This window comes from Rhea pennata, chromosome 6, assembly GCF_028389875.1.
Source record: "Rhea pennata isolate bPtePen1 chromosome 6, bPtePen1.pri, whole genome shotgun sequence".
Taxonomy (NCBI): domain Eukaryota; kingdom Metazoa; phylum Chordata; class Aves; order Rheiformes; family Rheidae; genus Rhea; species Rhea pennata.
The window spans coordinates 17,716,305-17,742,293 of NC_084668.1; the positions used below are offsets into that span (position 1 = coordinate 17,716,305).

Here is a 25,989-nt window from a genome sequence, read left to right on the forward strand (position 1 = left end):
GCATCAGCTACATCCTGGCACTGACATGTGTTAATTTCACACATAAAATGCTGTATCAAAATGCATCATTGATACATTCTCCCTGAAACATTTCCCAACTGCCTCTCCCTGGCTCTCAGTCACTTTACATGCAGGAGCAGTCCAGGCAACTGGGGTGTTTTTTTTCCTAATGGATGCCTGGCAATAGCTGTAGAAATCAGAGCTGCAGGATCAGTCCTCCAGCTCTTCAGAAATACAGAGGAGGGAGGGGTGTTCTTGCAAGGGGTAGGGGAAACAGCAGACAGAGGGTGCCGATTTTATCAATGACGTGCTCGGATCTGGAGAGGCAGAAGCAGCATCCATGCACATGGCTGGTTTAATGTGTACCATTTTGCAGTGATGCAGAAGTGCAGCATCTCTTCCATCCACCCCGAGTGCTCTGGGAGCCTTGGGCAGGAAGACTGGCTGGGGTTGTCTCAGGGATCCAGAGGATGCCACTTTCCCTTTCTCTGTATTCCTGACTCTTTCCCAGTCAGGAAATGCTGAAAATGCAGAGTGGGAACAAAAAGGGTGGGAGGGAGGAACAACACCACACTTGCACAGCATGTGGGGGGCTGCTCTCCCCAGCTTGGAGCAGCTCGTGAAGAGCCAGGCCTCACATGGAGTGGGGACAGCAGATTCCCTGCAGAGCCATTCCCAGGGACCATCTCATTCTCAGGAGAGCTGAGGGCTTCCCACCAAGACCAGCTCCTCCCGGGGGACTATCGAGTCATCAGCTAGCCTTTCCCCAGCCCCAAGCCCCCTCCAGCTGCCTCCCCCGATGAGCACCCGCCCAGTTCTTACAGCCTTCATCCTCATCCTCCTCTCGGGCTCTGCCCCGCTCCTGTGGCCTTGGCTGCCCCGAGCTCCGGGCGCAGCCCGCCGGCGGGGGCTGGGCGGCGGCGGCAGGGGAAGGTCACGCCGGGGCGGCGGCGGGGCCGGGCCGGGGCGGGCTCCCACCGGCGAGGGGCGGGCCACACCGGGCGCCCGTCGCGCGCCGATTGGCTGGTGGAGGGGGGGCGGGGAGCGGCGGGGCCGCGGCTGGCTGCAGCGGCGGGCGCGGAGCCCAGAGCGGGCGCGGCGGAGCATCCTCGGGCACCGCGGCCCCGGTGCGGGCCGCCTCCCCCGCAGTCCCGCGGCCTCCTATGGGCGGTGCCGGCGCCCCGGCCCCCGCGGCGCTGCACGCCCGTCCCGCTCGGCCTTAGCATGGGCACGGTGCTCTCCCTGTCCCCCACCGCCTCCTCGGGCAAGGGCGGCGGCGGCGGGGGGCTCCTGGCCGACAAGGCGCCGGGAAGGGTGCCGGGGAAGGGCGAGAGCCGGCTGAAGCGCCCCGGGGTGCTCATCTCGGCGCTCACCTGGAAGCGGCTGGTGGCCGCCTCGGCGAAGAAGAAGAAGAGCACCAAGAAGGTGACGCCGAAGCCCGGCGGCGGGGCCCCGGGGGGGGCCCCGGGCCAGCCCGACCCGCTGGTAGTGCAGCGCAACCGCGAGAACTTGCGCAAGTCGCTGGGGGGGCCACCCGACGGCGCCAAGCAGGGCCCGCTGGCCGTGCCGGTGCCTACGGTGCCCTCGGCGCCGCAGGAGCTGCACCCGGGCTCCGGCGGGGGCAAGCCGCCGCCGCCCGGCAGCCGCGCCCCGGGCTCGCCGCGCCGCGTGGTGGTGCAGGCGTCCACCGGCGAGCTGCTGCGCTGCTTGGGGGACTTCGTGTGCCGCCGCTGCTACCGACTGAAGGAGCTGAGCCCCGGCGAGCTCATCTCCTGGTTCCGCAGCGTGGACCGCTCGCTGCTCCTCCAGGGCTGGCAGGACCAGGGCTTCATCACCCCGGCGAACCTGGTGTTCGTGTACCTGCTGTGCCGGGAGGCGCTGTGCGGCGAAGACATCGGGAGCCAGGCCGAGCTGCAGGCCGCCTTCCTCACCTGCCTCTATCTCGCCTACTCCTACATGGGCAACGAGATCTCCTACCCGCTCAAACCCTTCCTGGTGGAGGGCGACAAGGGGCGCTTCTGGGAGCGCTGCCTGGGCATCATCCAGCGCCTCAGCGCCAAGATGCTGCGAATCAACGCGGACCCGCACTACTTCACGCAACTCTTCCAGGACCTCAAGAGCGAAGGCGAGGGCGGAGACGGGGCCAAGCACTGGACGATCAGCCTGGACCGCTAGGAGGTACCGGGCCCCCAGCGCTAAGGGCGGAAAGGGCCGTGCACCGTGGGGCAGGGGAGGCGGAGGACTGCCAGATGCTTCCCCCCGCCGGCCTCCGTGCCTCCCCGGTCACCAGCTCCGCGGAGATGCTGCCTGGACCCTCCCTGCTCCGGAACCGGCCGCTGCCCCACTCCCAACCCCGGCAGGGGGCTGCGCTCCGGGACACCGAGACGGCGGAGAAGACCGGAGTGGGGTGTGTGGGGAGGGTTCCCCTCCTATCTGCGCGATGGGGAGGGGGGGAGGCTGGCGCGGAGCGGAGGCTCCTGCATATGTTTTCTCTAGAAAAATGGGGGAGGGAAACTGCAGCTGGGGGCTCGGGGCACGCGGAGGGCCGGGCTGGGCTGGGGAAGGGGGTGCGGGTCGGGGGGGCGGGTGGTTCCTAGGCGCTTCCCGGCGGGGCCCAGCCCCTGCATGTGAACGTGCCCCCGCCGGGGCGGGCGGCGGGCGCGGCGCCCGGGGCCGGCGGCGCTGTCCGCGGTGCTGGAGCCGCCGCGCCGGCAGACAAAGGCGGCCGGGCCGGGGCGCCCCGCCGGGCACCGGGCGCCGCCGCGGGGGGAACGGGGCTCCCTCAGCCCGCGGCCCCGCCGCGGCAGCCCCGGCCCATCCTCGCCCCTTTGTCCGCGGCCGCTGAGGGAGGGTCCGCCCAGTCCCTTCCCGCCCCCCTCCGGGTGCTGCCCCCCTCCCCGGTGAGGGGCCCGTGGGGCTGTCCTGGGAGTCCCCCACCTACAACAGCCGACACACAGCCCCACCGCCTCTGCCTCGCTGTGGGGAAAGATGTCCGTGGCAGGGGAGACCCCGAGGGGCCGGGAGGGCAGGGGTCTTCTGGGACTGGGGTGGGGGGGGAGGGAGTTCCTCTCCTCTTGCTTTGCTTCACTGGAGAATAAAGAGGCGGCCTGGATGGGCCTGGTGGTGGCTCCCTGGACTTGCTGGGCTGTGGGATGCGAGGGGGAATTTGGGGGGGAGGATCTGAATCGTGCCCTTCCTTCTTCCCCAAGGGACATGGGAGTAAAACCCTCTCTGACAATCAGCCCCTCAAGTGTGAGTCGGGAGTCAGAGATTTGCTTGCATTTGTTGTGCATGAGGCCAGCCCTAATCCACCTGGGTGCCTCTTGGTTGCCCTGTGAGCTTCCCTTGCCGCCTCCATTACAGCAAGAAATGCTTGCCACACTCTGCCGCACTGATCTGATTTGGGATCCCACCGCCCATGTCAGCTTTGGTCTTCTGCCTAAAGCCATTCCAGTCTGAGCCCCCCTGTTTCTGCTCTGCAGGGCCTGGCTGTCTTCCCCAGCAGCAGCAGGCTGTGGGAGCTATGTTGCTAGCCCAGTTACCAACGCTGTGCTTCGGCAAACTCCAGGGAGTGGGGTGGAGAAGGGGAAGGCTTTGCCTTTCCTCGTAGCTGGTTGCTATGCTTCTGGCTGTTGAGTTTTCCAGGTTTTGTTTAGCAGGATCTGCAGCACGTTCTCTCCTATTGGAGTCTGTGTTCAGTGCTCCCCAGCCCCTCTGAACCAGACAATCAGGTTCCCTTCAGCCAGGAAGAGCTGTGCTGGCTCTGCAGGTCATGAAGGGTAAGCTGGATTCTCTACCTTTGTGTGCATCAGCAGAGCTGCTAATTAGGCCCAATCTGGCTCATTCAGGCAAAGCTGTGCAGCCAGGAAGACAGCACAGATGTCCCTGTGACGGAGTCTGAGCTGACAGGATGCTGTGCAAGGCCCTTGTGTGTCTAAACCCAGTGCATAAACCCACTGAGGCCTGTGATACTCCCATCTTCCCTGTCCCTAATGCACACTCTTGTTCTTTCCTTGACATTTGAGTGACCTTATGAAAAGCTGGTCTGGAAGCTGGGTGGGTCATAACCTACTCTCTCACCCCTACATTTGGATGGATTCTTATGAGGGAAGACATCGTGTAGCAGTTCCGACTTACCCTGGCTTAAACAGAAGTGGAATTGGACCTTATAACCACTGTAGTGCTGCAGAGGAGATCTTTGGCTCTTTACTACCAGTGTTTTGCAGAGGGGGAGGCTGAGGTAGAGAGACAAAGCAGTGTGCCACAGCCTCCCAAGAGGGGACCCCAGTCTGCAGCACTGCAGGGTAACAGCCATCCGTTGGTGCCAGCTCTCCCCATCCTGAGCCAGGGATATTTGCAGGCCCCAGTGATCACTACCTCTCATAATGGGGCTTTTCTGCCTTTTCCAGAGGTGAACAATCTGCCAAAATTCATGGAGTATTACCACGCTAAAGAGTCCTTCTGGACCCAAGGCCCTGCCTTTTAAAATGTTCCCAGCTGCAGAGAGTCTATGTCCTTTTCCTGGTTCCTTTCTTTCATTGATTAAGAGTGCTAGGCCTCGTTGGGGGATTTAGGAAGAGCTAATTGCAGACTGATAATTGAAGACAGCTTGGAGTCTCTGGAAATGTCAAGGAATGAGAGACAAGCTCAGATGCTCCTATGCATTTAGATATGCATTGCTGGCTCAGCCAGAGCCTTACTAAAGGGAGAGATGTCTGATTTTCGCCTCCCTCAGAGGAACTTGTACAGTTACTAGAACGAGCTGGTGCAGAGCACAGACCTTGCCTTGCCTGGATGCCTCTGGCTCCCATGAAGATAAAGAGGAGGAGAGGGGATAGGGCACAGATGGATGCTGAGGATGAGAGTCCTCAGACATGCTTGTGAGTTTGGCATTTTCTCTTAAAATTTGTGTGCTTTAACCCACTAGACCTCATCTCCAGTGTATGATACTTACTGGAGTCTGGGCTTATCTTACAGTTCAACCTCAGCAGCCCCAGGAGCTAGCTACAGGGCAGCAGAGGAGGAATGGATAGAGCCTGTCTCCAAACCTCTAAACCTTGCAGCCACCCAGTACTCCCTGAGGAGCAGTGAGGGGCTTAGACTGGGAAGTGCTTTCTTCTCCCAGCTGCAAGGCCCAAGAGCATGTAGCCTTCCAGGGATGCTAAAGATATGCCAGGTTTAGGGGTCAAGGTCATGCATCAAGGCCGAGTCTGCCACCACAGTCCATCCTTCACCTTGGTGAAGTTCCCCAGTTCTTTCCTAGTTTGAAATTCCTTGAGCAGCAGTATCTCTCCCCGCTACGCCTCACAGTAGAAGCCCTCTCCACTACACACCTTATTACACCAGGCCAGGTGGGCACAAGCTGTGTGGTTTATAATGGGCTCAGGCCCTGCTGCCGACAGAATACCCCCTGCCTCAGCCCTGCTGTTCTGCTGGCAGTGCAAATGGCCATTGCCCCATGTGCTGTATGTGCAGGCCATGGCAGTGGGGCATGGAGCAGTGACAGGTGGCTGCACTAGGCTGATCTGGCAAGCCATGCCTCCTCCTGCCAGATAAACAGCAGGAAACCTGTGCTCTTGCTATTAGGAGTTGGCAGCATCCCCCAGAGTGACTTGGAACTACTCTATGGGGAGAAAACATCTCCAGATTACATGGGCCCAATGCCCATGTGGACATACTTATGGCTGGATAAAGATCTTTCTCAGCCCAGCTCTGCGCATGAACCCTTTGCCTCGATTCAGCTGCAGAGGTGATGGACAACGTCCCTCAAGACAGATGGAAGGAAGCAAGACGTCTCTTTTCTGCCTCTGAGTGAGTTGCCTGGATGCTGGCTTTATCATAGCTTTTGGCTGCTGCTGCTCTGGTGATTTGAGGGCTATTTGCTGAATCAGGTTTCTGGTCCCATCTCTGCTCAACGGTACATCAGTCACAGCAGCAGGTGAGTTCTCGGGGGGAGATATGGACAAAGTGACCCAGAGAGATACGAGCAAATGGCAGAGAGCACATGGAGCACTTCAGGCCAGCTGGCTGATGAGGAGTTCACACCTGGGGAGGAGCAAGAGAGCTGCCATTATGTCTCAGCTGACAGGGGACACATCCAGTCTGGTAACCTGGAAGGAGGCAGGAGGCTTTGAGCTATGATGCACATACCTCAGGACAGCCCTGTGGCAGGCAAGGGAAAGAAGGAGGTGGGATGGCAGCCAGTTTTGTCCCTGCCATGGTCAAAACATGGCCTGTGGCATTGCCTGGATGGTGGGCATGGGACTGAGGAGCACAGATTTCCCCTGCTCCTGAGGGACAGCACTGAGCCAGAGAAGCTGGGGAAGGTGGTAAGGGGAACCAGATGCCTTGGAGCCCTGCTGTGGTGATTGGGTACTTCTGTCCTAGAGCCTGCCAGAGGGGAGGGCCTGGGCTGGTAGAGGAGTGTTACCTCCAGCTTACTGTTAGCTGAGTTTGGGGGCTACTGCATGCTGTGCTCCCAGTGCTGCCTGTCTTGCGGGCCTGTGTCACCCCTGAGGACTGAGCTCCTTGCAGGACAGCCAGGCAACACTGAGCTGTGTCCCAGGAAAGCCAGTGGGAGCCTGCCTCAGGGAGCACTCCCAGGACCAGGCTGGGGCTGAACTAGGTGCCGCTCCCTCATCAGAAGCCCTGTATTAGTGCTTAATCTGGCATTAGCACATTAATCCAGTCCTCTCTGCTACCCAGCCCAAGGTCTCAGTGTTGCAGCTAGGCAGGAGCAGCACTAGGGCACCAGCTCCTCCAACAGCCCTTGCCTGCACACCTGAGTCCACAGAGACTCCTGGTCTCCATCTCCCTTCCTCCTTAATGCTTGCATGGAAGATGCACTGAGGCAAGGCTTTGACAGGCTCTTCCACTGGTGTACTGGGGCCTGCGGGAGGCTTTGGGAACAGAGGAGAGACTGTACAGGAAGGGCCCAGGCCAAAGTCCTAGATCTAGATCCCATTTCAATGTGTGGGTGCCGGGGATGGTCTCACACCCCCAGAGCTCCTCCTCAGAGTATAGGCAGCCCTCCAGGCTCTGTGCCCAGGCTGGGGAGTGATGACAGCAGGTGTCAGCAGGGGCATGGTTTGAGGCTCCATTCAATACATTTCTGTGTCTGGTGAGGGCAGTGAGCAGGAAAGAAATTAGAAGTGTACAAATCTCCTCTCATACACATCCAGGACCAGGGGGAGGAGAACTGCCTGGCAGTTACCCTAGCAGTACAGCTGTAGCATGGAGGGGGAGAGATCCAGAGCCTGGCTGCAAGGCACCGGAGGTGGGGGGCCCTGGGTGCCAGCTGGCTGAGGGAAGCCCCTCCATCTTCTGGCAGAGTAGTTGCCTTTGGCTTCTCTTGCTCTTGGAGATGGATTTAAGTAGCTGTCTCTCTACCCAGAGGCTTGTGGCCTTGCTCTGCCTGCCCTTCTGGAGCTGAGCTTCCCCTGGGCAGACAGGGTCAAGGGGAGAAGGAAAAGTCAAGCTGTGCTGGATGCATTGGACACTGAGGAGGAAAACTGTCCCTCCTTCCTGGCCAGGCTGGGGCAAGGTTGGCCTGCCAGTGCTCTGGGGCTGCTGCTGTGGGGAATGGAGGGGTGCCAGGGCCATGAGACAGACCCTGGTGCATCCACTTTGGGGATCAAACCCACTGGAAGGGAGCGATGGGGTGAGTGGGACAGCAACCAGAGCAAGGCGGTGCTCCTCTGGGGAGGAGTGCATGGGAACTGTATGGGCCCTGCAGCACGGAGTGCAGACCCCAACTCCCACCCACCGTGAAGAAGAGTAACAGGTTAGGGCTTGCTGGCACTGGAGCTGCGAGTCCTTTCAGTCCTGGCAGTCCAGATAGGTGCCAGATCTCCAGGGAGGCTCTGGCATGCCCCGAGCCCCAGCATTTTTGCAAGGAGCAAAGAAGCATCTTTCAGAAGCACCACGGATGGTTTCCTGGGGGGAGTTTCACACCTGAGTTCAGAGCCCAGCTGCCTGCACCTGCAGGTCCCTGCTGAGCCACACTAAGTCATGAAGCACTTTGCAGGGAGCTGGGCCAAGGAAAGGTGGCCTCTGGAGAAAGGATGTGAGTCAGCAGCTTGGAGGTGAGGTGTGAGTAGAGGAGCCAGCATAGGGAGGATGTGGAGAGGAGAAAATAGATGGGGATTGGGGGAGCTGGAGGAGAAGAACGGGTGGGCAAGGAGATAGCTCTTGGTCCCTCAGGGCAGGCATGACCTGGCTGTGCTGCAAAGGCTCTTCCCAGCATGAGAAATCAGGCAAGTAGCAAGGTGGCTCTGCAAAAATGAGAGAGGGACTACTCCACCCCCACTCATATCCTGTCAGGAGGCTGAGGCCAGAGCTGGGCTCAATCCTATCCCTCTTTGCAGATAAACAAAGGGGAAGAGAAGCCAGACAGAAAGTTTTTTTTTGTTGTTGTTGTTGTTTTAAGTAGGGGAAAAAACCTTTTGCTTTTAATCACAAGGCAGCACTAAAAGCTCCTAGGTCACATGCTCTGCTTCCTGGCTGTTCCTGCTTCCTTCAGTTCAGCGCAGGCTGAGGCTTTTTGGGACTGTGTTCTTTCTTCCTTCGTCCCACCCCAGTCTCACTCTTTACAGGACACCCAGTGCCTTTCCCTCTTCTGGCGTGCTGTGGGTGCATTCTGGCTTGCAGCAGAGCAGGGCACTGAAGGTCATTGCAGCCCCCCAAGACCATGAGGTCCTCTCCATGGCCTATTCCCACAGAGCATATTCCCCTCAGTTGCCAGAAGACAGCTTCCTGGGGTCTCCTTTTGGCCCTGGATCCACTAGTCAGGCAGCCCTGAGTGGAGGGAGGACCAGAGGTGCTGGGAGCTTGCTGGTCATGTGCAGGCATGGCTCAGGCTGGGTACATCTGACTAATTACAGCACAGGACCCCACTATCTCCTTGAGACCAGCCATCCCTGTCCCCTCTGCAGAGACAAGGCTAGGCAGGGATGCATAAGCCCCTGGGAGAGGAGTCTTGTGGTGGGGACAGGGTACAGGGGGACAGGGAAGCCTTTCTGTCGTGGCCATGCTGTAGAGAAAATGAAGAAGCCTTGAGGATAGCGCAGCAGCTTTGGGGGGTCTCATGCGCTGGCTGTGTGCTTGGTCTTGGGAGTCGGTTGCTGCACCGGTTCCTCCTTCTCTAGTGTGTTGGTGCAAAGCAGAGCAGGGATCCCAGGCAGCAGGGAGGTCTGGAGCCACCAGTGCTCTGAGCCCCCAGCACCCACTGCCAGCCCCCTGGGGTGTGCTCACACAGCAGCAGCCCAGCCTTGCCTGGTTGCCTGGGCTGAGCACTCCCCCATCAGCTGGCAAGGCTGTGTACTCACCCCTATAGCCTCTCCCGCCAGCTGCCTTCCCCATGCACCCCCTGGCACCCCCCCGGGCTGAGCACCCCACCCCCCCAGTCAGCTGCTGGGCCTGTGCTCCCCCACACAGCCGGAGCGGTGCCCGGCTCGGCGGCCCCGCTCACCCATTGGCAGGATTTTGCTGCATTCTGCTCGGAGCTGGTGGTTTTGGTGGCTGAAGGGAGCAGCACTGCGGAGGGGCTGGGTTGCCCCAGGGCTGTGGGGTGAGGGGGGCTGGGTGGTGATGCTCTTCCCTCCCCCCCCCCCCCCGGTGCTGCCGGGATCCTGCTCCCCTCGGGAATGGGAGCATCCTGGGTTGCCATGGTGACACCGGCTGCATCCTCAGGCAGGTGAGAGCATCACTGCGGTCCTGCGTGTGTGTTCCCTGCCTGATGTACCCCCCAGGATGTGGGGGAGCACAGGGATGGCTTCCTAATTCTGGGTGACACTCTGGGGACAGCATGGGGGAATTGTGCCAGATGATGTCAGAAGGGAGCTAAGCCCTGAGCTGCAGCCTGTTGCATCCTGCTGCGAGGAATGGGGTGTGCATGGTGATACTCACCCTCCTGAGAAGGTAACTGCCCCTCGGCATGTCTGGGTCTCCAAGCCAGCAGGGCTCTGGGCTTACAGGGCTGGGGGATGAGTGGGAACCAGTCTCACCTGGGATTTCCTGGTGCAAGTGCTGGCAGAGCGATGGGAGGGACAAAAGTGTGTGTGTGGGGGGGGCCTACTAGTGACCCATATCTCTTAATCTGTGTCCTGTCCTACATCATGCCATTACCTAAGCCCTGACTCAGGCTGTGCCAGCAGGGATACAGCTCCCTGCCCTGGTGCTGTGGGAGCCCAGTCCTGCTGTGTCCAGCCCTCCCACTTTGCCTTTGCAAGGCCAGGCATGGGGCATCTCCAACCTGAGTGGTAGCCACTTCTGGCATGAGTGTAACCAGTCTTCCTCTCCTTCTTCCTCGCCTGTAGTCCATGGGGGCCACACAGTGCAAGGTGCAGGGCCCCTGGAGGAAAGGAGACTTCTCACTTGCAGCCTTAGTCTCCCCCTTTCAGTGCACTGGCAGGATCAACCCCAGTGCCCCCCCCCCTTGCCTGCAGCCTGAGCCCTCCCCAGAAAAGGCATCGACATCAGCTCCCCCTCTCTTAAGCTGATTATGGCTGAGCAGATGCCACCGGGGCCGTGGAAGCGACTGGAGCATGGAGGATGTGGAGGGGGCAACACAAACCACCACCCCCAGGTCCTGTGGCTGCTTTGATCAGGGGGGCAGAGAGAGGAGCTGGAGGCTGCTCTCCCCCTCCCTGGTCTGGGTGATTGCATGTCACCTCCCTGCACATCTGATCTCATCCCTGCCCTAGGTCTAGCCCCAGCCCTAGTACCCGGGCACCAGATGGGAATGGGATGGGGAGCACTGCCCCGAGGATGGAGCAGGCACCAGACATCCCCACGCACAGCTCCTGTGCCCAGGAGCCTGGGTGCTGCAACCCCCTCGGTGGATGCTGTGGGCACGTGGTCACACTGCTGCACCACCAGCTCCAAAGTGCCAGGAGACCCAGGCTGCACCACGCGCACGGAAACATGCTCTGGCCTTGTGCCAGTGTCCAGCATCAAAACAGCCAGGCTGAGTCCCAGAATATCCTTCAGAGGGTTGTAGGACTCCTCAGCCTCCAGACTGGCCCTTTTCCTCTGGTTGGGGCAGCAGTGGACCTCAGTGGCCCTGCAAGTTTTGCTTTTATTCCGCTACACAGCAGAGCCTGTCTCTCTCCCCCAGAGCCCGCTTGCCCAGTTGACTGCAGACTGGGCTGCCTCCCCCTGCCAACACACGCACCCTCAGGCTTGGTGGCTATGGCTGGGGCCAGAGGACACCTTGTGGCCTGCTGTGAGACCACACCAGGGACTGCTGGCACTAGCTGGGTGTGCTCCTGGAGCTGGAGGAGGGATGAATGTCTCATTGGAGTCCGGCTGCTGCAAGCACCCCGTTCACCCCATGGCCCCATGCCTGCCTGCTGGGCCCAGAGCAGAGCTGCTGACGGGCCAGGCCTCCCTGCTTTTAGCACAGAGCAGCCCAGGAAGCGGCTCACTGCCAGATCAGGCCATGGTGGGCCCAGTACATTGCCCTAAGATAGCTGTACGGGGCTGTGTGAGTCAAAAGAGACTACTTGTAGGATTGATCCCAAATTCCCCTGGATACTGGCAGGATGGTATATGTCCTGTCAGCCCGGTTGTGTCTCCTCTTTTCCTCCAGCTGCCCTAGCCCCTTGCCAGTGGGGAGTCAGGGTGCACAGCTGTTCTGGATGAATGGTCTCCCAAGAGGTTTCCAGCTCTGCAGGGAAAATACAGTGGTCAGGACAAGGCAAAGGAGCAGTGTCCTCCCCATCCCTGGCCAGCAGGTGCACCAGAGCAACCTAGCAGTAGGTTGCTAGGTTGTTTCACCTCCTTTCTCCACCCACTATGGACACAAGCAGATGTAGGTCACAGCACCTCTCCATTTTATTGAAGATAATTTACCTCCCACAGCCTGCACAGAGTCCGGCATGCTCAGTTCTTCTGCCACTGGGCCACTTTTGGCCACTGGGACAAAGCCCTACACTGGAGGGTGGTGGCACTTTCATGGAGAGACCCAGGCCTGCCCTTAAGTGCCTGAGGCTCACAGCCCTGGTGTTGGCCTTTCTCCTGCTCCACTTCCCCCTGGTCTTGTACCTTGGAGGTTCCCCATCCTTGAAGGATCTCCCACCAAATCCTGCATGCAGGCGGCTGAAGCCACAGTAAAACAAGCATTAACTTTATCTGGAACAGAACAGCAAGGCCAGGGCTCGTGTACAGGGTGTCTGGGACCATCCTGCTCTGCAGCATGGGCCTCATGCATGTGGAGGAGGGCAGAGTAGCAGTTGCCGGGCTCTGTTCCCTCCAGGCTATGCCCTAGACAGCAGTGCCCTCATGCCTGCCCCAGCACCTCTACCTCAGAGCACATCCACCCCACGTAGGAGTTAGCTGGTGCAGAGGACTTGCTCTCCAGACTGGAGACTTCTCCTGTGGTCTAGAGGAGACGGGGCAGGAGGTGTAGGAGTGGTGGCAGCCTATGGGAGGAAAGGAAGGGTTTGAAGACAGGGATGAGGGACCACAGAGCTGCAAGGAGAGCCCCCTCCCATCCCTGCCCAGTGGGACTGTCGCCCACAGATAAAGCTGTCGTGGAAATCCAGCTCCTGAGTCCTGCAGGCTCAGAGAGCTGTGAGGGTCTCTGTGGGGAGACAGGAAGGCAGGCACAAGCTAGGAGCAGAGGTACGCGTCGATGGGATTTATGGGGTGAGGGGCGTATTGCAAAAGAAAGGGAGGGGTCTGGGTCCCTGCTGGGGGGAGGTCTATTTTTCCCTTCCATTCACACCCCATTTTGAAGTGTCTTGAACACTCCCAAGGCCATGGATGCCTCCTCACCCTTAATTTAGATGTCTTCTGCCCTGTGATCACCTTCATAGGGGAACGAGTCCAGCTACTCCGCAACCACCCCTCTCCTCCCATACCACTCTCCGAATCAAAGAGAGGGCAGCTGAGAGCAGAGCATGATCCCACACCTCATCCCCTCCCTGTGAGCCCCCCAGCCTGGCACAGCCCCACATTGCCGTGGACAGGGAGCAGCTGTGCCTCTAATGGTAATGGTTGTTCATGTTGTTAAGGTGGGAGGCTGCCATGGCACTGAAGGGTGCAGAGGGCTGAAGGCTGTGCCCAGGGTAGAGGGATGGGCTGGAGCCAGGCCAGTAGGAGAAGCCGGCTGGCGTGACCCCTGAGGTCATGAGGTTGAGTTTGGAGATGCCCGAAAAGGGCAGCGGAGCCAGGTTGCCCTGGAATTTGTAGAGGGTATGATCAGGGGTGGCAGGCTGGCACACCTGTGCCAGCCCATGGAAGTCGAACTTGTAGGCGTAGCGCTTGCCATGGACCTTGGTCATGATGTTCTTGTCATAGTAGTAGCGTAAGGCACGGCTCAGCTTGTCGTAATTCATGTTGGGCTTGCTCTTCCGCTCGCCCCAGCGACGCGCCACCTCGTCGGGATCAATCAGCTTGAATTCTCCATTCGTGCCTTCCCACGCGATGCAGTTCAAGTTGGCCCGGTCCGAGAGCAGCTCCAACAGGAACTGCCACAGCTGGATCTGCCCGCTTCCTGCAAGGCCATTCCCCAGAGAGATTAAAGCTCCCTGCCAGGGTATGGGAAGTGGGGCAGGGTACACCTCAATTCCCACCTCCTGCTACGTTGCCCTCTCCCAGCCCCAGCTCTCAAATTGCATCTTACACTCTAGAGACACAGAAGATGTTAGTGAGGTTGTATCTCTTTTCCAACACCCCTACCCCCATTCTGCCCCACAAGTAAGAGGAGGAGAGGAAGGCAGAGCCCGGCCCCTTGGACAGGAGTAGGAGAGCCCAGAGGCCAAAGCAGCTTGCAGTGGTGTCTTGCCTAGTGACTTGATCCAGACTCCACCTGTCCCTCCTGCCCTCATTCCCACTGAAATACTGCTCACTTGCTTTGGTAAGAAGCTCCAACTTACTTGTTTGATCTGCAGCCCCAAGAAGGAGCTGTCACGGCAGCACCTGGATCTGCCCTAGCACCTATGTTCCTCACTGACACCTCTGCTTGAAGCTGAGCCAGTGTCCCTAGAGAGCCCCTTCCCATCTCCAGGTGTGCCATGGCCAGCAGGAATCCCTCAACGAGCTGATGGCTAGAGGCAATGCTGCTCTCACCTGGACTCCCAGCAGGCCCAGGGCAGGTGCAGGGAAAGAGACATCAGGGCATCAAGCACTTCTTAGGACCTACTGTGGATTTGAATCAGACACCAACGTTTCCCATTTCCAGTGGAAAACTGTCCTCTTTGAGCCATCCATGGCCATTTCACCTGCAGATTGGACTGAGCAGCACCCATGGTAGGCACTCAAGGTGCCATGTGCTGGGCTGGAGGTGGGCACATACAGGAGCTTAGCACACCTGGATATGCCTATGGTGAGGTACAAGTACAGGCTCCACCAAACCTGGCCAGAGTCGGAAGAGTCAAAGTAGAAAGGGGTCGCTGGGCCTTAGAGTGATGGTCAGTCCCACATTTGTGACTCCCCGCCCTGCAGACCAGCCCTGTGCTTACCCTAGCAGAGCCAGACATCCCCAGCCAGCCCCTCCACATTCTCCCATGGGAGCACCTTGGCATCCGTGCACCCACTGCACATCACTTGCTCCCAGCCCCAGCCTTTGCAGCACAGGGACTTCCAGCGACAGACGAACTGTCTTTGCATTTCATCCTCCTCCCTGCGTTCTTCTGCAGCTGTTCTGTCTGATGGCACTCAGGGTCCCATGTAGATATTTAGCATCCACTGTGACAGACAGTTCCACAGCTCAGCTGTGTTTTGCTGGAAGAAATACCTGCTCCTGCTTGTTTTGCACCTGCCTTTTTCATTTGATGCCCTCCTAGCCCTTGTCTTGGAAGAATTAGTGACTCACCACACATCTTTGCTCTCTGCAATGCTGTTCTCTGCCCCTATCTCCAATTTTATTATATTCCTTTAGGGATATAGGGGAAGAGGGACTATAGCAGCACTCAAGACATGGTGCACTCATTTAATCACCCAGATTGGTGGCCCACATCCCTACAGAGAGGTGTAAACTGGGCTTAAAAACTCTAGGAGTTACCAACTGGCCCATAACCCGTAGCCGCTTGCTTTCATTTCTCTCCTTCCACTGCAGCTGGGCAGGTGTCACCTCCAAACCAGCCACAGCCAAGCCATTGGCAAGGTAAGGACCCCAACTCAGTATCCAGACAGGTCCTATTCCACCATCTTATATAACTGCTCCTTTGCTGGCCTTATCTGCACTGTCTGGGTGGGGGTCATGAGGGACCCCCATTCTTGGACTGAGGTGGGGGTAGGAGTCTCCTGTCTTTCTGGTGCTTTCACAGCCCTCATCCCATCTCCACCCCTGCAGCCTCCTCCCTGGATTTCTGCAGGAGGCTGAAGCATGCTGTCGCCCCATGAAGTGCAAAGTGTGCCCAGCTCCAAGGGCTGGGCAGGGGAGCAGCTGCCTGGTGGAGCGCTGAGGCTCAATCCTGCCTGCTGCAGGGGGCTGTGCTACAGCATTCTGCAGCTCCTCAAGGAAAGCTCCAGTGATCAGGAAAGCCCCTTCTTATGCAGTGCAGTGCGTAGAGTACAGCCAAGGTCATGATGCAGAGGCACAGGGGTCCTTCCAGTCCCAGCTTTGCCCATAGCCCTGGCGCTCCCCTTTTCCTGCACAGAGCAGCCCCTGGCCCCATCTCCTTGCCAGATTGGCAAGCTGCATGGCGCAAGCCCCACGATGCTGGCCCCACGTCGGGCCTCATGTCCAGTCACACTCTGGACATCCAGCCTCAGCAAGCTCCAGGCTGCTCCATGGCTAGCCCTTGGCACATCCCCTGGATCCCTGGATAACTTTCCCCAGATTGATGGCTGCTAGCTTATGGTGGGTCTGCAATCTCCAAGCCTACCCATGTCCCTGTCAGAGCCACATACTTGCACAGGGACCTCCCTCCTGAGGGGCATTTTGTCTCCTTCCTTCCCCTCTCCGGGACACCCAGCCCTGACTGCCCCCCTCCAGCTCCCGGGCTGCCTGGCAGCTCCCTCCCGGTCGGATCCGCTCCAGGGACAGCTCGCCGGGGCTCGCTGAGGGGACGCGGGCTGGGACTCCGTGCCCTTCCCGGAGCCGCCCTCCCCTCCGCGGCCGCGCTCCAGCCCGCGAGAGAGGAGCGAAAGCGGCGTCCTGCCCGGCTGGCCCGGCCGCTGCGGGAGCCCCGCGGGCCGCGGGTGCCGGCGGCTCTCGGCGCCCCGCTGCCCCTCCGGCGCCACGGGAGCGCCGCGCCCGGCCGCGGGGGCTCGGCCGCTTCCCGGGCCGGGCGGAGGAGCAGGCACCGAGCGAAACGGGGGCGCGAGGCGCCGGGGCCCCAGCGGCACCGTGCCACGGCGCGCCGGGGCCGGGCTCCGCGGCGGCGCCTCCCGGCTCGGGAGCGCTGCGGGGCCGGGGACAGGCAGGGAAGCGTGTCCCCGACGGCTGCGGCAGGTCCGTGTCCCGCCGGGGGTCTCTGCTCCGGGCGAGCCTAGGGGCTGGCAGGGGCCAGGGAAGCGGAGCCGCCGTCTGCCCCCCCGCCTTGCGGGGCGGGGGCAGGAGTGCTCTTACCTTTCTGCACACCCGGGTTGAGGGACCCCCACGCCTGGCTCTTGCCGTCTTTGAACAAAGTTTCCCCGACTGGATCTGCAGGAAAAAGGGGCGCGGGTGGGGGGGCCGGGGCCAGGCGGAACCACGACCCCCCAGCGCCTGCCTGCGGGCAGCCTCCCCGCAGCCCCCGGCTGCTCCCCCTCGCCTGCCCCGCCGCTGCGGTGAAGCCAGGAAACGCGTCCAGGAAAAAGGAAATCCGATTTCCGACAGAGCCGGGGAAGCTTTTAAATAGGAATAGAAAATCCCGCCGGCTGGGGTAGGAGAGCAGGAGGGAGAGAGGGAGAGACCTGCAGGGCAGGGGGAGAAAGAGAGGAGGCGGGCAGGTTGGAAGGGTAGTTGGAAGGACGGGCAGATAGAAGAAAGGATGAACATAGAAGTGCTGGTTGTGAGTGGACAGATGGAAAAAGGAAAGGATAGTTGGAGAGATGAATGGAAGGAAGGAAGGATGGGTGGACAGATGGAAGGCTAGAAGGACGGATGAGTGGATGGAGGTGGAATGTTAGATGGAGCAAAGAATAGGAAGGGTGGGAGAGAAGAATGTAGGGAAGAGCAGGTAAGTGATAAAAAGATGGAAGAAAGGATTGGTGGAAGAAATGGTGGATAAATGGAGGGAATAATGGATAATAGGGGTGGAAAGAAGGATGGAAGGATGGGTGGGGATGGAAAGATGGATGGAAAGAAAGGGGAAGGGTGGGTGGATGAGGGGTGGAAGGAAAGACAAAAGGAGGTTTGGTGGAGTTGGAAGGGTGGAAGGCTGGCTGCCTAGATGGAAGGACAGGGAGAGGCTGGGCAGATGAAGGACAGAAGGAAGGACAGAAGGGTCAGTGTGGGTGGAAGGCTGGAAGAAAGGCTGGAAGGAAGGACGGAGGGATGGGTGTATGTGGAGGTGGAAGCATGGAAAGCAAGCAGGAAAGGAGGATGGATGGAAGGACAGAGGAAGACTGGGTGGATGCTGGAGGAAGACAGAGCAGAAGAAGGGCCCCAGGGCAGCAGTGAGGGTGAGTGGGGGCTGGGGCCCGGGGCACTGTGCAGTGAGCAGTGCTGCGCAGTGCAGAGGGGCAGCGGCCGGGGGGGGTCCGCCCGTACCTGGCAGGTACATGTTGAGCAGCAGTGGCACCGCTCCGGCGCCGTGTCTCATGGCAGCTGTGGGGGCGGCCCGCGGGCTGCATGTTTTAATATTCCTGCCCCTATTATTATTATTATTATTCCACTTTATCAGGGAGCAGCTGATGGCGAATAAATGGCAGCGGGACGGGCAGGGGATGGGCAGGGGACGGGGGAGGCGGGCGGGGGGGAGTTTCCAGGCAACTCGTAGGGGCTCAGGGCCCCGGCTCCAGCAATTTCCTCCACTGTAATTAAAGCGGGCACTACTCCCCCCCCGCGCCCCTCCCGCCCCCCCCCTCCGCTATCGGTCCACATCAGACTTTAATCACGGCCGCGGGTTTCTATGGAGAGCTGCTCGGGCCGCTTCCTGCCTCTTCCGCCTCCTTAACTCTTCGCAAACACGTTGCTGCCATCCCAGCTGTGAGCACGGCTCGGACAGTGCCTGGAGACCGCTTGGGCCTGGCTTCCCCGCGTTGCCGCCAGCTCCCCGCTCCCAGACTCGCATGGTCAGCTGGCAGGCACAGCAGCCTCTGCACTGCCAGCATCCCCTGGGCCCTCTGCATCTCACTGCACAGTATCGTCCCGCTGCCTCTCTGCCTCAACCTACTTGGCTTGCTGGCCATGGGGATCTCTGCCTGTCCCCTCCCCAGCTCTGGGAATCCTCACCTCAGCTCTAGAGCCCCTTTGCAGTGCCCAGAGCTCTGGCTGGATAAGCTGGGTCCCCACTGTATCCCTCCAGCTCTTGGACCCCTGGTGCCATGCTCTCTTTGCAGTGCCAGAGCTCTAAGTTGGGTAAGTTGAGTTCCCATCATGTCTCTCCAGCTCTCGGACCCCTGGTGCTGGGGTCCCTTTGCAGTGCCAGGGCTCTGGGTTGGGTAGGGGCAGCACCAGGGATTCAGGGCACTAGGACACAGCACACACCTGTCCCCTCCCTGCCTCCATGGTGCTCAGCTGGACAGTCCCTGCCCTAGGTAGGTTTATGCCTACCTAGGCATCCCGCTGTGTGGGCCATCCTGGGGTCCTTAGCCCTGTCCCCACCTCTGGCCCAACTTTATTAGGACTCAGACAAGCTATGTGGCCCCCCCACACCTACCGAAACCCACGTGGTCTCATGTCTCTCAGCCCCCCCTTTCAACCTGGATCCTGACAGCTCATTCTGGCCAGCACTGGGCCCTGCACCCTGACAAGCTCCAGCACCGTGCGGTGCAATGCCAGCACTTGTTGGCTATGTGCAGTCCAGTTTGGCAGTGGGAGAGGAGTCTGTCAGTAACCATAAAACTCCACAAATGTTGCGAAGACAGGCTGAAGACAGGAGGGTGATTAGGGAGTAGATTTTAATGGAGAAAGGGTCTGGTGCAAACGTAGCTCCCAAAAGAGGCAGCTGGCCACAGATCTGCCCCCAACACCCATGGTCACAGCTCAGTGCAACAAGCTCCCCTGCCCTCTTGACAAGTAAACAGCTACAGCCGTTGGGTCTACGCACTGTCTCCGTCCCCATGGACAAAACCTGACCCTGCTGGGCTCTGTGCAGCTCAAGGTGGTCAAGCCAGTGTGACAGCAGCAGGCACAGGGATTTCCAGCCCACTCCTGCCCAGTCTGGGTGGGCAACCAGCCCCACAGTTGGACAGCACAGCCAGAGTGGGGACAGTGCTGGAGGTCAGGACAGCTTCTTGGGCAGAAGACACCCGGCCCTGAAGGTGCTAGAGTCTAGTCTGCCCTGAGCAGAACCTGAATCCAATGCCTCAAAAATATCAGCCAAGCTGCTCTTCAGCTAGCAACCTGGTACTGCTTCATTTCATTGATGTCTACTAAAAGGATGAGCTCTACTTAGCAGAATCTGTTTAAAGCATTCATCACGAGATGTGAATCCAATGAAAACCAGGATATGCTCATGCCAGAACCACAGCTATTATTTATACTGCAGCCTAAATGTGTTCTGCATAAAAAGAAGCCACAGCCCTGCCATACAGTGCACAGGGAGAAGGGCACCCTGCGGCGAGCTGGAGAGGACGAGCACCGTGTGTGCGCGCTCCAGGCACAGGGCTGGGGCATCCCATGGCTCATCCCTTGCCAGGACACCCTGGCTTCTTCTGCCCCACAGGCCAGCAATGAATCTGGTTGTTCCTCCCGGCAGAGGAGCCCTGTGCGAAGGTGCCCGACTGGCTTAGAAACGGTGCTGCCGGGAGCGCTGCTCTTTCCAGGGCAAGTGTCTCTCCCCAGTGGCAGGACAGCAGAGGTTCCCATAGGTGCTGAGCCCAGCCCCAGACCTGTTGCCCATGCTGCCGCTCTCCACCGAGGACAGTGAGCAGATGCTGACGGGAGTAGAGATCAGAGCAGACCCCTACCATGGGCCTCCACCAATCCTCTCCATGCCTCCGAGGGGCTATTTGGATGTAACAGCCCTTGGAAAGCTTTTCTTCTGCCACCTTGTCTCCCGAGCTCCTCTGACGCCCTGCAGCAGGCAGTGCACAGAGTATCACAGCTCGCACAGCACTCGCTGCAGCCCCGGATGGTCCTGGCTGCTCGTCCTGCTCCCCGGCCCCCCCGAGCCCCCCAGCCCACAGCACAGCCTTCCCTGGCAGCTTCTCCACAGCCTCCCAGACTTGCTTTCGCTGCCTGAGTCACTGCAACAAACCGCAGGCAACAGAAAACAAGCCCCGGACACCGCGGGGTGGGGGTGAGGAGGGGGCTGAACCCGTGGAGCCGTCTCCTCTGGCAGCCCCAGCAGCCGGGCTGGCTCCTCCTGCAAACCTGTGTGCACTGGGCATGGGGCGCGTGTGGCTGGTGGGGCCTGTAGGGAGGCGGGCTGAGCCTGACCTGCCCAAATGGTGGGACTCCATTGCCAGCCTGGAGTGGGGGCCGGCAGTGCAGGATGGGCCTGAGAAGCAGTGCTTGGGCTGTGGGAACTGGGGATGAGGGAGCTGGGGGGGGCATTGGGGATGGGGACTCCTGGGTCCCTGGGAAAGCTGGTGGGGGGGGGCTGCAGGCGACATGGAGTGTAAAGGTCCAGGGGTGAGGGGTGCAGAGGAGCAGGGAGAATGGGGCACCCAGGTGGTGGGGAGCCTGCATCCATGGGGAAGCTGGGGAGTGAGGACTGTGGGGACCCAAGGAGAGGGACTCGAGTGCATGGGGGGCTGAGGCATGGGGGCTAGGGTAGACCCACATGATGGGAGCCCAGGGTATATGGGGGATGAGGGTCTGGATCCATGGGGGATCTAGGAGGTGGGGTCAGGTCCATGGGGGATCTAGGGTTTGGGGCCCTGGATACGTGGGGACAAAGCTGACAGCAGCAGAAGGCTGCAAGCAGGTAGCTTCCCCCCCCCCCCCCCCCGCCCAGCACCCTCATCCTCTGGGACAGGGCAACAAAATCCTGCATTTTGCTGTGCCCCTCGTGGCTCCCCCCCCCCCATCCCAACCCCATGGGCTGGTGCCCAGGGCAACTTCACCTGCGTGCAGGCCGTGCAGAGCGGAGCGCTGAGCTGACGTGGCCTTGGGCTTGGCACAGCCCAGGCCTGTGTGCAGGAATGTGTTTGTGCAGGGGGAGAGGCCGGGCTGCGCTGTGGGGCCGAGGTGGGGTGGGGCCAGCAGGCACCCAGGGGAGAGGGGAGGGCCTGGGCGCTGCCAGGCAGTGGGGATGCCCCGCGGCGGGGGGCGCCCAGAGGATGTACAGGGTGCTGAGGCGGTTGCACAACCTGCACCAGAGAGCATGGGGAGTGCTTGTGTGTGCAATGCACACGCACACGCACACACAAACACACCCCATGAGCCAGGACTTGGACCGCGCCGAGCGTTGCACAGCCCTGGGTGCAAGGCATGCGCACGCTGCCACGGAGCTGAGCTGAGATGGCCCCTCCAGCTCAGTCTTTCCAGGACTCCCGCTGGCCCAGCACCTCCCCGTGGCACCCACAGCCCCCAATGCCACGTGTGCCTCCAGCACCCCAGGTAGCGCGAGACCCAGGTGTCCGAGCCACACAGCACACTGTTTCACCTTCCCGTGGCTTTAGAGGCGATGTCCCAAGTGCAGGGAGCACCTTGGGGTGGCAAATGCAGGACTGCACCCCTGGAGGGCACTGAGGTGGTATGGGAGAGGACAAGGAGGCTGGGAAAGGGTGCTGGAGGGAGGCAGGGTGGGGCTCCAGGGAAGCGTGTGCCCGGGTGGAGCCAGAGCCGGATCCTGGCACGGATGTGCCTGTGCCGGCGTGGCCAGGCCGGGGAGGGGGGGCGGGGGGGGGTCCTCCTGCCCTCCTGTGTGCGCTCTGGGTTCGCCCTCCTGAGCATCCCTCCTGCGCACCCCTCCTGCCAGCTCCCTGCACCCCTCTTACCCCCTCTGTAAGCCAGAGCCCTGATCGCTCCTCCCACGGCGGACCCCTGGTTTGTGCCAGACACACGGGCACCCAAAGCTGCCTGTGCCCCTTCCACGCGCGTGCCCCAGGAGGAGCACCCAGGGCACAGCTCCCTCTCGGCTCTGGCCCCAGCTCCCTCTCTACCTGGGATCTGGCCCAGTAAGACCAGTATGTTCCCGCCTTCCTGGGAAGAGCATCCCTCCTGCTCCCTGTGCATGGACCAGAGAGCCCCGCCGGGGTGGAGATGGCCACCTCAAGGCTCCTGGGAGCCCTGCAGATGATGCTTGACTGCTCCAAAGGGGACAGGAATAACATGCTGATGGGCAAGAGGAGGCTGTGGATCTGCGCCCAGCTGGGGAACAGGGAAAAGCCTTTCCTGATGGGCCAGAGGGATGGGCAGGAGTGACCCTGCTGCAGCCCCACATGGGGACCCTGGGCCCTGCGGACCCCCCCCACCCCCCCCCCCCCGGGCAGGGAGGAAGAGACAAGAGCATCCTTTTTTTTTTTTTTTTTTTTTTTTTTTGACAAATGCCTTTATTTGCTACCGGATTCAGGTCTATTGCACAGCAGGCCCCGGAGGCTGCGGGGGCACGCGGCCCTGCCCCTGCTCAGTGCTGGATGCGGCGGATGGATTGGATCTGGTTGGTGTGGGCCTGGCTGCTGTATTCGTTGTACTTCTTGAACTCGCCGTTCTGTCTGTCCCGCTCCAGCACGTACTGGTAGCCCCTGTATCCTGGGTACTGGTATGCCACCCACCTGCAGGGAGACCCTTCGGCTCAGAGCCCTGGGCCAAATCCTCCCCCTGCACATCCCCTCCTCTCTGCACCACTGTCCTTCCCAGCATCCCACCCTCTGCACCCCCTTTTTTTGCCCCATGCTGGAGTGACCGAGGTGCCCCATGGCTGGGGGTGCCAGAGGCAGGGCGGCAGGTAGCATCTCCCCCCCACCTTCCTGGTCCCTGTGGGATGCTGAGGGCTGGCTGAAGCCCTGTACACCCCCCCCCCCAGCAGGACTCACGCTCCGGAGTTCACTTTGATGGATGCCACCTCCTTGTTGCCCCAGCCCATGGCCTGCAGCGAGGGGTAGTCGTCGCTCAGCTCAAACTTGTGTCCCTGGAAGTTCTCTGCCTCGTACAGGATGGCTTTGCTGTCGTTGTGGTTCTGCCGAAGGAGCGGGGAGGGGGGGTCAGCACCCCTCGGCCTTGCCGCCCTCCCGCTCGCTGTGGGGCTGGCCGAAGGAGGGGAGGCAGCAGGCCTGGCAGAGGAGCGAGGGGCAGGGGAGGGAATGGGAGAGGGGCAAAGCCGGGTGTGGAGCAGGGCAGCAGGAAGAGGGGGAACTGGGCTGTGGGAGCTTGTTGAGCCACTGCGCCCCCCCCCCACCCTCCTCCAGAGCCCCACACAGCCCTGTAGATCCTGCCCCATAGGGCAACGAGATGTGGAGCCAGGGGGATGCGCCAAGGCACCGAGAGAGGTGTGGGACTGTGGTGGGCTTTGGTGCAGGGCTGGGAGCACAGAGCGGTGCCCTTCGGCCTGGCACCCCTTGCCGGGACACCCTAGGGTCTCGACAGACGATGCTGCTCCCGGTGTCCGCGTGCTACCTGAGCACGGCTGCACGGGGGCACCAGGCTTGGGCAGGAGCCCACGCGGCCGGGTCCGCGGCTTCCTCGCCCCCGCCGCCGCCGGAGGCGGCAGGGCAAGGCAGGCTCCTGCAGGCCCCAGGCAAGCGGTCGGCCCGGCTCTGCGGGGCCTTGCTGGGCGCTGGGCACCGAGGGGTTAACTGTTGGGACACTGCGCCATGCGGCACTGTCCCCCCATGCCCAGCCCCCACACGCATCTATCTGCACCGAGGAGCAGTCCTGCCAGTGAGCAGTGATCTTATCGCATCCCCTTTATTAAAGCCCAAGCATATCTGCCTGGTGATTATTAAAAATTGGGGGGGGGGACCCCGCTCGGAGGCGCAGACGTGCTGGTATTGCAAGCACCAGCATCTCTGCAGATGGAGCGATAGAGGCCGCGTCTGCAGGGGAACGGCAGCGCGGGCGCCCCAGGCCGGGGGGGGGCGGGGGGGAGGACAAGCCCCCGCACCCCCACCCACCCCTTCGGCCCTCCCTGGCACCTGCCCACCGGCTCCTCTGCTCGCAGGCGGCCAGGCTGGGCTTTCGGCTGGCTCCGCCAGCGGGGAGGGGGAGGCAGGGCATGGAGACCCCGGCCGGCGAGCCGGCTCTCGAGCGCATAAAGCAGCCGGTTTATAAAAGGAATTGGGACGGTGTTTCGGGCTAAATTTTAGACCTAAAGAGCATCTCAGCGTCCTGTCGTTGCGCAGAAGTGGGAATCAGTTGGTCCATCCCCTGCACCTGCAGCCCCGGCTGCACCTCTCTGCCCGCCCAGCAGCTCGGTGCGTTCCTCATCCCTCCAGCCCTGCACCCGCTCCGTCGCTCCCTCCGTCCCTCGTCCCTCGGGACAGCCTTGCCGGCTGCTCGGCTGCTCGGGGCCTGCCTGCGGCGGGTGCCGGCCCGGCACCTCCCGCCCGGCCACGGGGCCCTGCGACTCACCGCGCACTTGATGGGCCGGAAGGAGAGGAGGTGCTCGGTCCGGTAGCCGCTGTTCCCGCTCCAGGCCTCCCACCGCGGGTAGTCGCCCTTCTCCAGGATAAACTGCTGCCCCTGGTACTCGGGGTACTCAAAGCCCACCCAGCTGGAAGGGAGAAGGGGAAAGCGCTCAGGGAGGTGGGATGCGGCCCCGGGGACTCGGAGCAGGGCTGAGGCAGCCCGGCGGGGTGGGGGCAGCCCCTGCCCACGGGGTCTGTCGCAGAGGACGGGTTCTTGCTAGCTGCAGAAGTCCCTCCTGGACGCAGAGCTGGAGCCCCTCTCCCCAGGGCTGCACTGGTGCCTCCAGCCTGCACCCCAGCCCGCCAGGGTTTCCCTCCCTGCTTTGCAGATGGGGAAACTGAGGCACCGTGCAAGCAGTGCAAGGAGGACGGTCGTGCAGAGACACCGCGGCAAAGCTGAGGAAGGACCCAGGCTCCTGGGCAGCTCCCGACACTTTCTGAGGAGCAAAGGGGTTTGCAGGAGCAGGGTGCAGCGTGGGGAGGGTGCCCGGGGCCGGGGCCGCGAGGCTGCCGGGGCACTTACGGGCCAGACTCCACCTTGATGGAGCGGATCTTGCGGAAGCCGCGCTCCATGATGCTGGGACACTCCATGAGGAACTCGCAGCGCTTGCCCTGGAAACTCTCTTCCTCCCACACCGTGATCTTGAACTGCCCCAGGGTGTCCATTGGCTCACTGGTCATGCGGAGCGCTCCGCTGCAGGCAGAGCCCGCGCGTCACCCCGGTGGGTGCCGCCGCCAGCCCCCGGCCTCCCCGCGGCCTGCCTCTGCTCCGGGGCAAGAGCACGTCCCTCCCACCTCCCCTGGCTGCCGCTGGTGCCAGCCCCTCTCCGTCCCAGGGGATGGGGGACACTTTCCTGGCCCCTTCCCTGGGTGCCACGGGATCTCTGTGTAGTGTCCCCCAGGGACTCTCCGTTTGCAGCGGGGGGACACTTGAAATGCCCACGCCCTCCATGTGAGGTGGCCGGTGCCCGGGGCTGCCTCAGTTTCCCTGCTTCCAAGCCTCTGCCGTGTCTCCTGAGACCGTGGCACTCCAGAGCGCGCCTCTTCCCCAGAGCGTGCACCATGGATGGGGGAGTGGGGGGGGGGGGCTTCATGTGGGGGAGCGTGGCAGCGGCTGTGCAATGGGGGGGGGCGTTTCGGGGCACACAGCCTGGTACTTACTTGGTCTGCAGGGCACAGAGGCGAAGGTGGCAGTGCTGGGAGCGGGTTCGCCCCGGGGCCTTTATAGGCGGGCGGCGAAGTGCCGATGGTGCACAACGGCGGGGCGCTGTGTCAGCAGCGCGGGGGGGGCCCGCGCCAGCTCCCGCTGTCCATTCCACTTAGGCAGCGTGGCGAGAGCAGCCCCCCCGGGCCCGCGGGGCTCACAAAGAAAGTGCT

The 25,989-nt window shown here is 61.3% G+C and overlaps 3 protein-coding genes across 3 annotated transcripts; 1 reads left to right on the forward strand and 2 right to left on the reverse strand.

Annotated features, from left to right (window-relative positions):
* Nucleotides 1-1,224: 1,224 nt before the first annotated feature.
* CDK5R2 (cyclin dependent kinase 5 regulatory subunit 2) lies at nucleotides 1,225-2,384 on the forward strand. Its single transcript, XM_062578230.1, has one exon. The coding sequence runs from the start codon at nucleotides 1,225-1,227 to the stop codon at nucleotides 2,173-2,175; it is 951 nt and encodes a 316-aa protein (XP_062434214.1). The 3' UTR covers nucleotides 2,176-2,384.
* A 9,427-nt stretch (nucleotides 2,385-11,811) lies between these two features.
* FEV (FEV transcription factor, ETS family member) lies at nucleotides 11,812-17,696 on the reverse strand. The gene is made up of 3 exons (XM_062578898.1): nucleotides 17,645-17,696; nucleotides 16,520-16,714; nucleotides 11,812-13,498 (listed from the first exon to the last, which is right to left on the reverse strand). Exons 1-3 carry the CDS (start codon nucleotides 17,694-17,696, stop codon nucleotides 12,987-12,989), a joined length of 759 nt encoding a protein of 252 aa, XP_062434882.1. The 3' UTR covers nucleotides 11,812-12,986.
* A 4,917-nt stretch (nucleotides 17,697-22,613) lies between these two features.
* CRYBA2 (crystallin beta A2) lies at nucleotides 22,614-25,293 on the reverse strand. The gene is made up of 4 exons (XM_062578235.1): nucleotides 25,136-25,293; nucleotides 24,557-24,698; nucleotides 23,023-23,165; nucleotides 22,614-22,761 (listed from the first exon to the last, which is right to left on the reverse strand). Exons 1-4 carry the CDS (start codon nucleotides 25,291-25,293, stop codon nucleotides 22,614-22,616), a joined length of 591 nt encoding a protein of 196 aa, XP_062434219.1.
* Nucleotides 25,294-25,989: the final 696 nt, after the last annotated feature.

Excerpts from the sequence above, each read along its gene's own strand:
- CDK5R2 (XM_062578230.1), top strand. The coding sequence starts at position 1,225 with ATGGGCACGGTGCTCTCCCTGTCCCCCACCGCCTCCTCGGGCAAGGGC.
- FEV (XM_062578898.1), bottom strand. The coding sequence starts at position 17,696 with ATGAGACACGGCGCCGGAGCGGTGCCACTGCTGCTCAACATGTACCTG. Across the intron at positions 16,715-17,644 it reads GCTCAACATGTACCTGCCAG|CGGCGGGGCAGGCGAGGGGG; the intron begins GTACGGGCGGAC and ends GCTTCACCGCAG. Across the intron at positions 13,499-16,519 it reads CAACCCGGGTGTGCAGAAAG|GAAGCGGGCAGATCCAGCTG; the intron begins GTAAGAGCACTC and ends ATGGCCTTGCAG.
- CRYBA2 (XM_062578235.1), bottom strand. The coding sequence starts at position 25,293 with ATGACCAGTGAGCCAATGGACACCCTGGGGCAGTTCAAGATCACGGTG. Across the intron at positions 24,699-25,135 it reads ATCAAGGTGGAGTCTGGCCC|CTGGGTGGGCTTTGAGTACC; the intron begins GTAAGTGCCCCG and ends TCTCCCTTCCAG. Across the intron at positions 23,166-24,556 it reads TCCGGCCCATCAAGTGCGCG|AACCACAACGACAGCAAAGC; the intron begins GTGAGTCGCAGG and ends CTCCTTCGGCAG.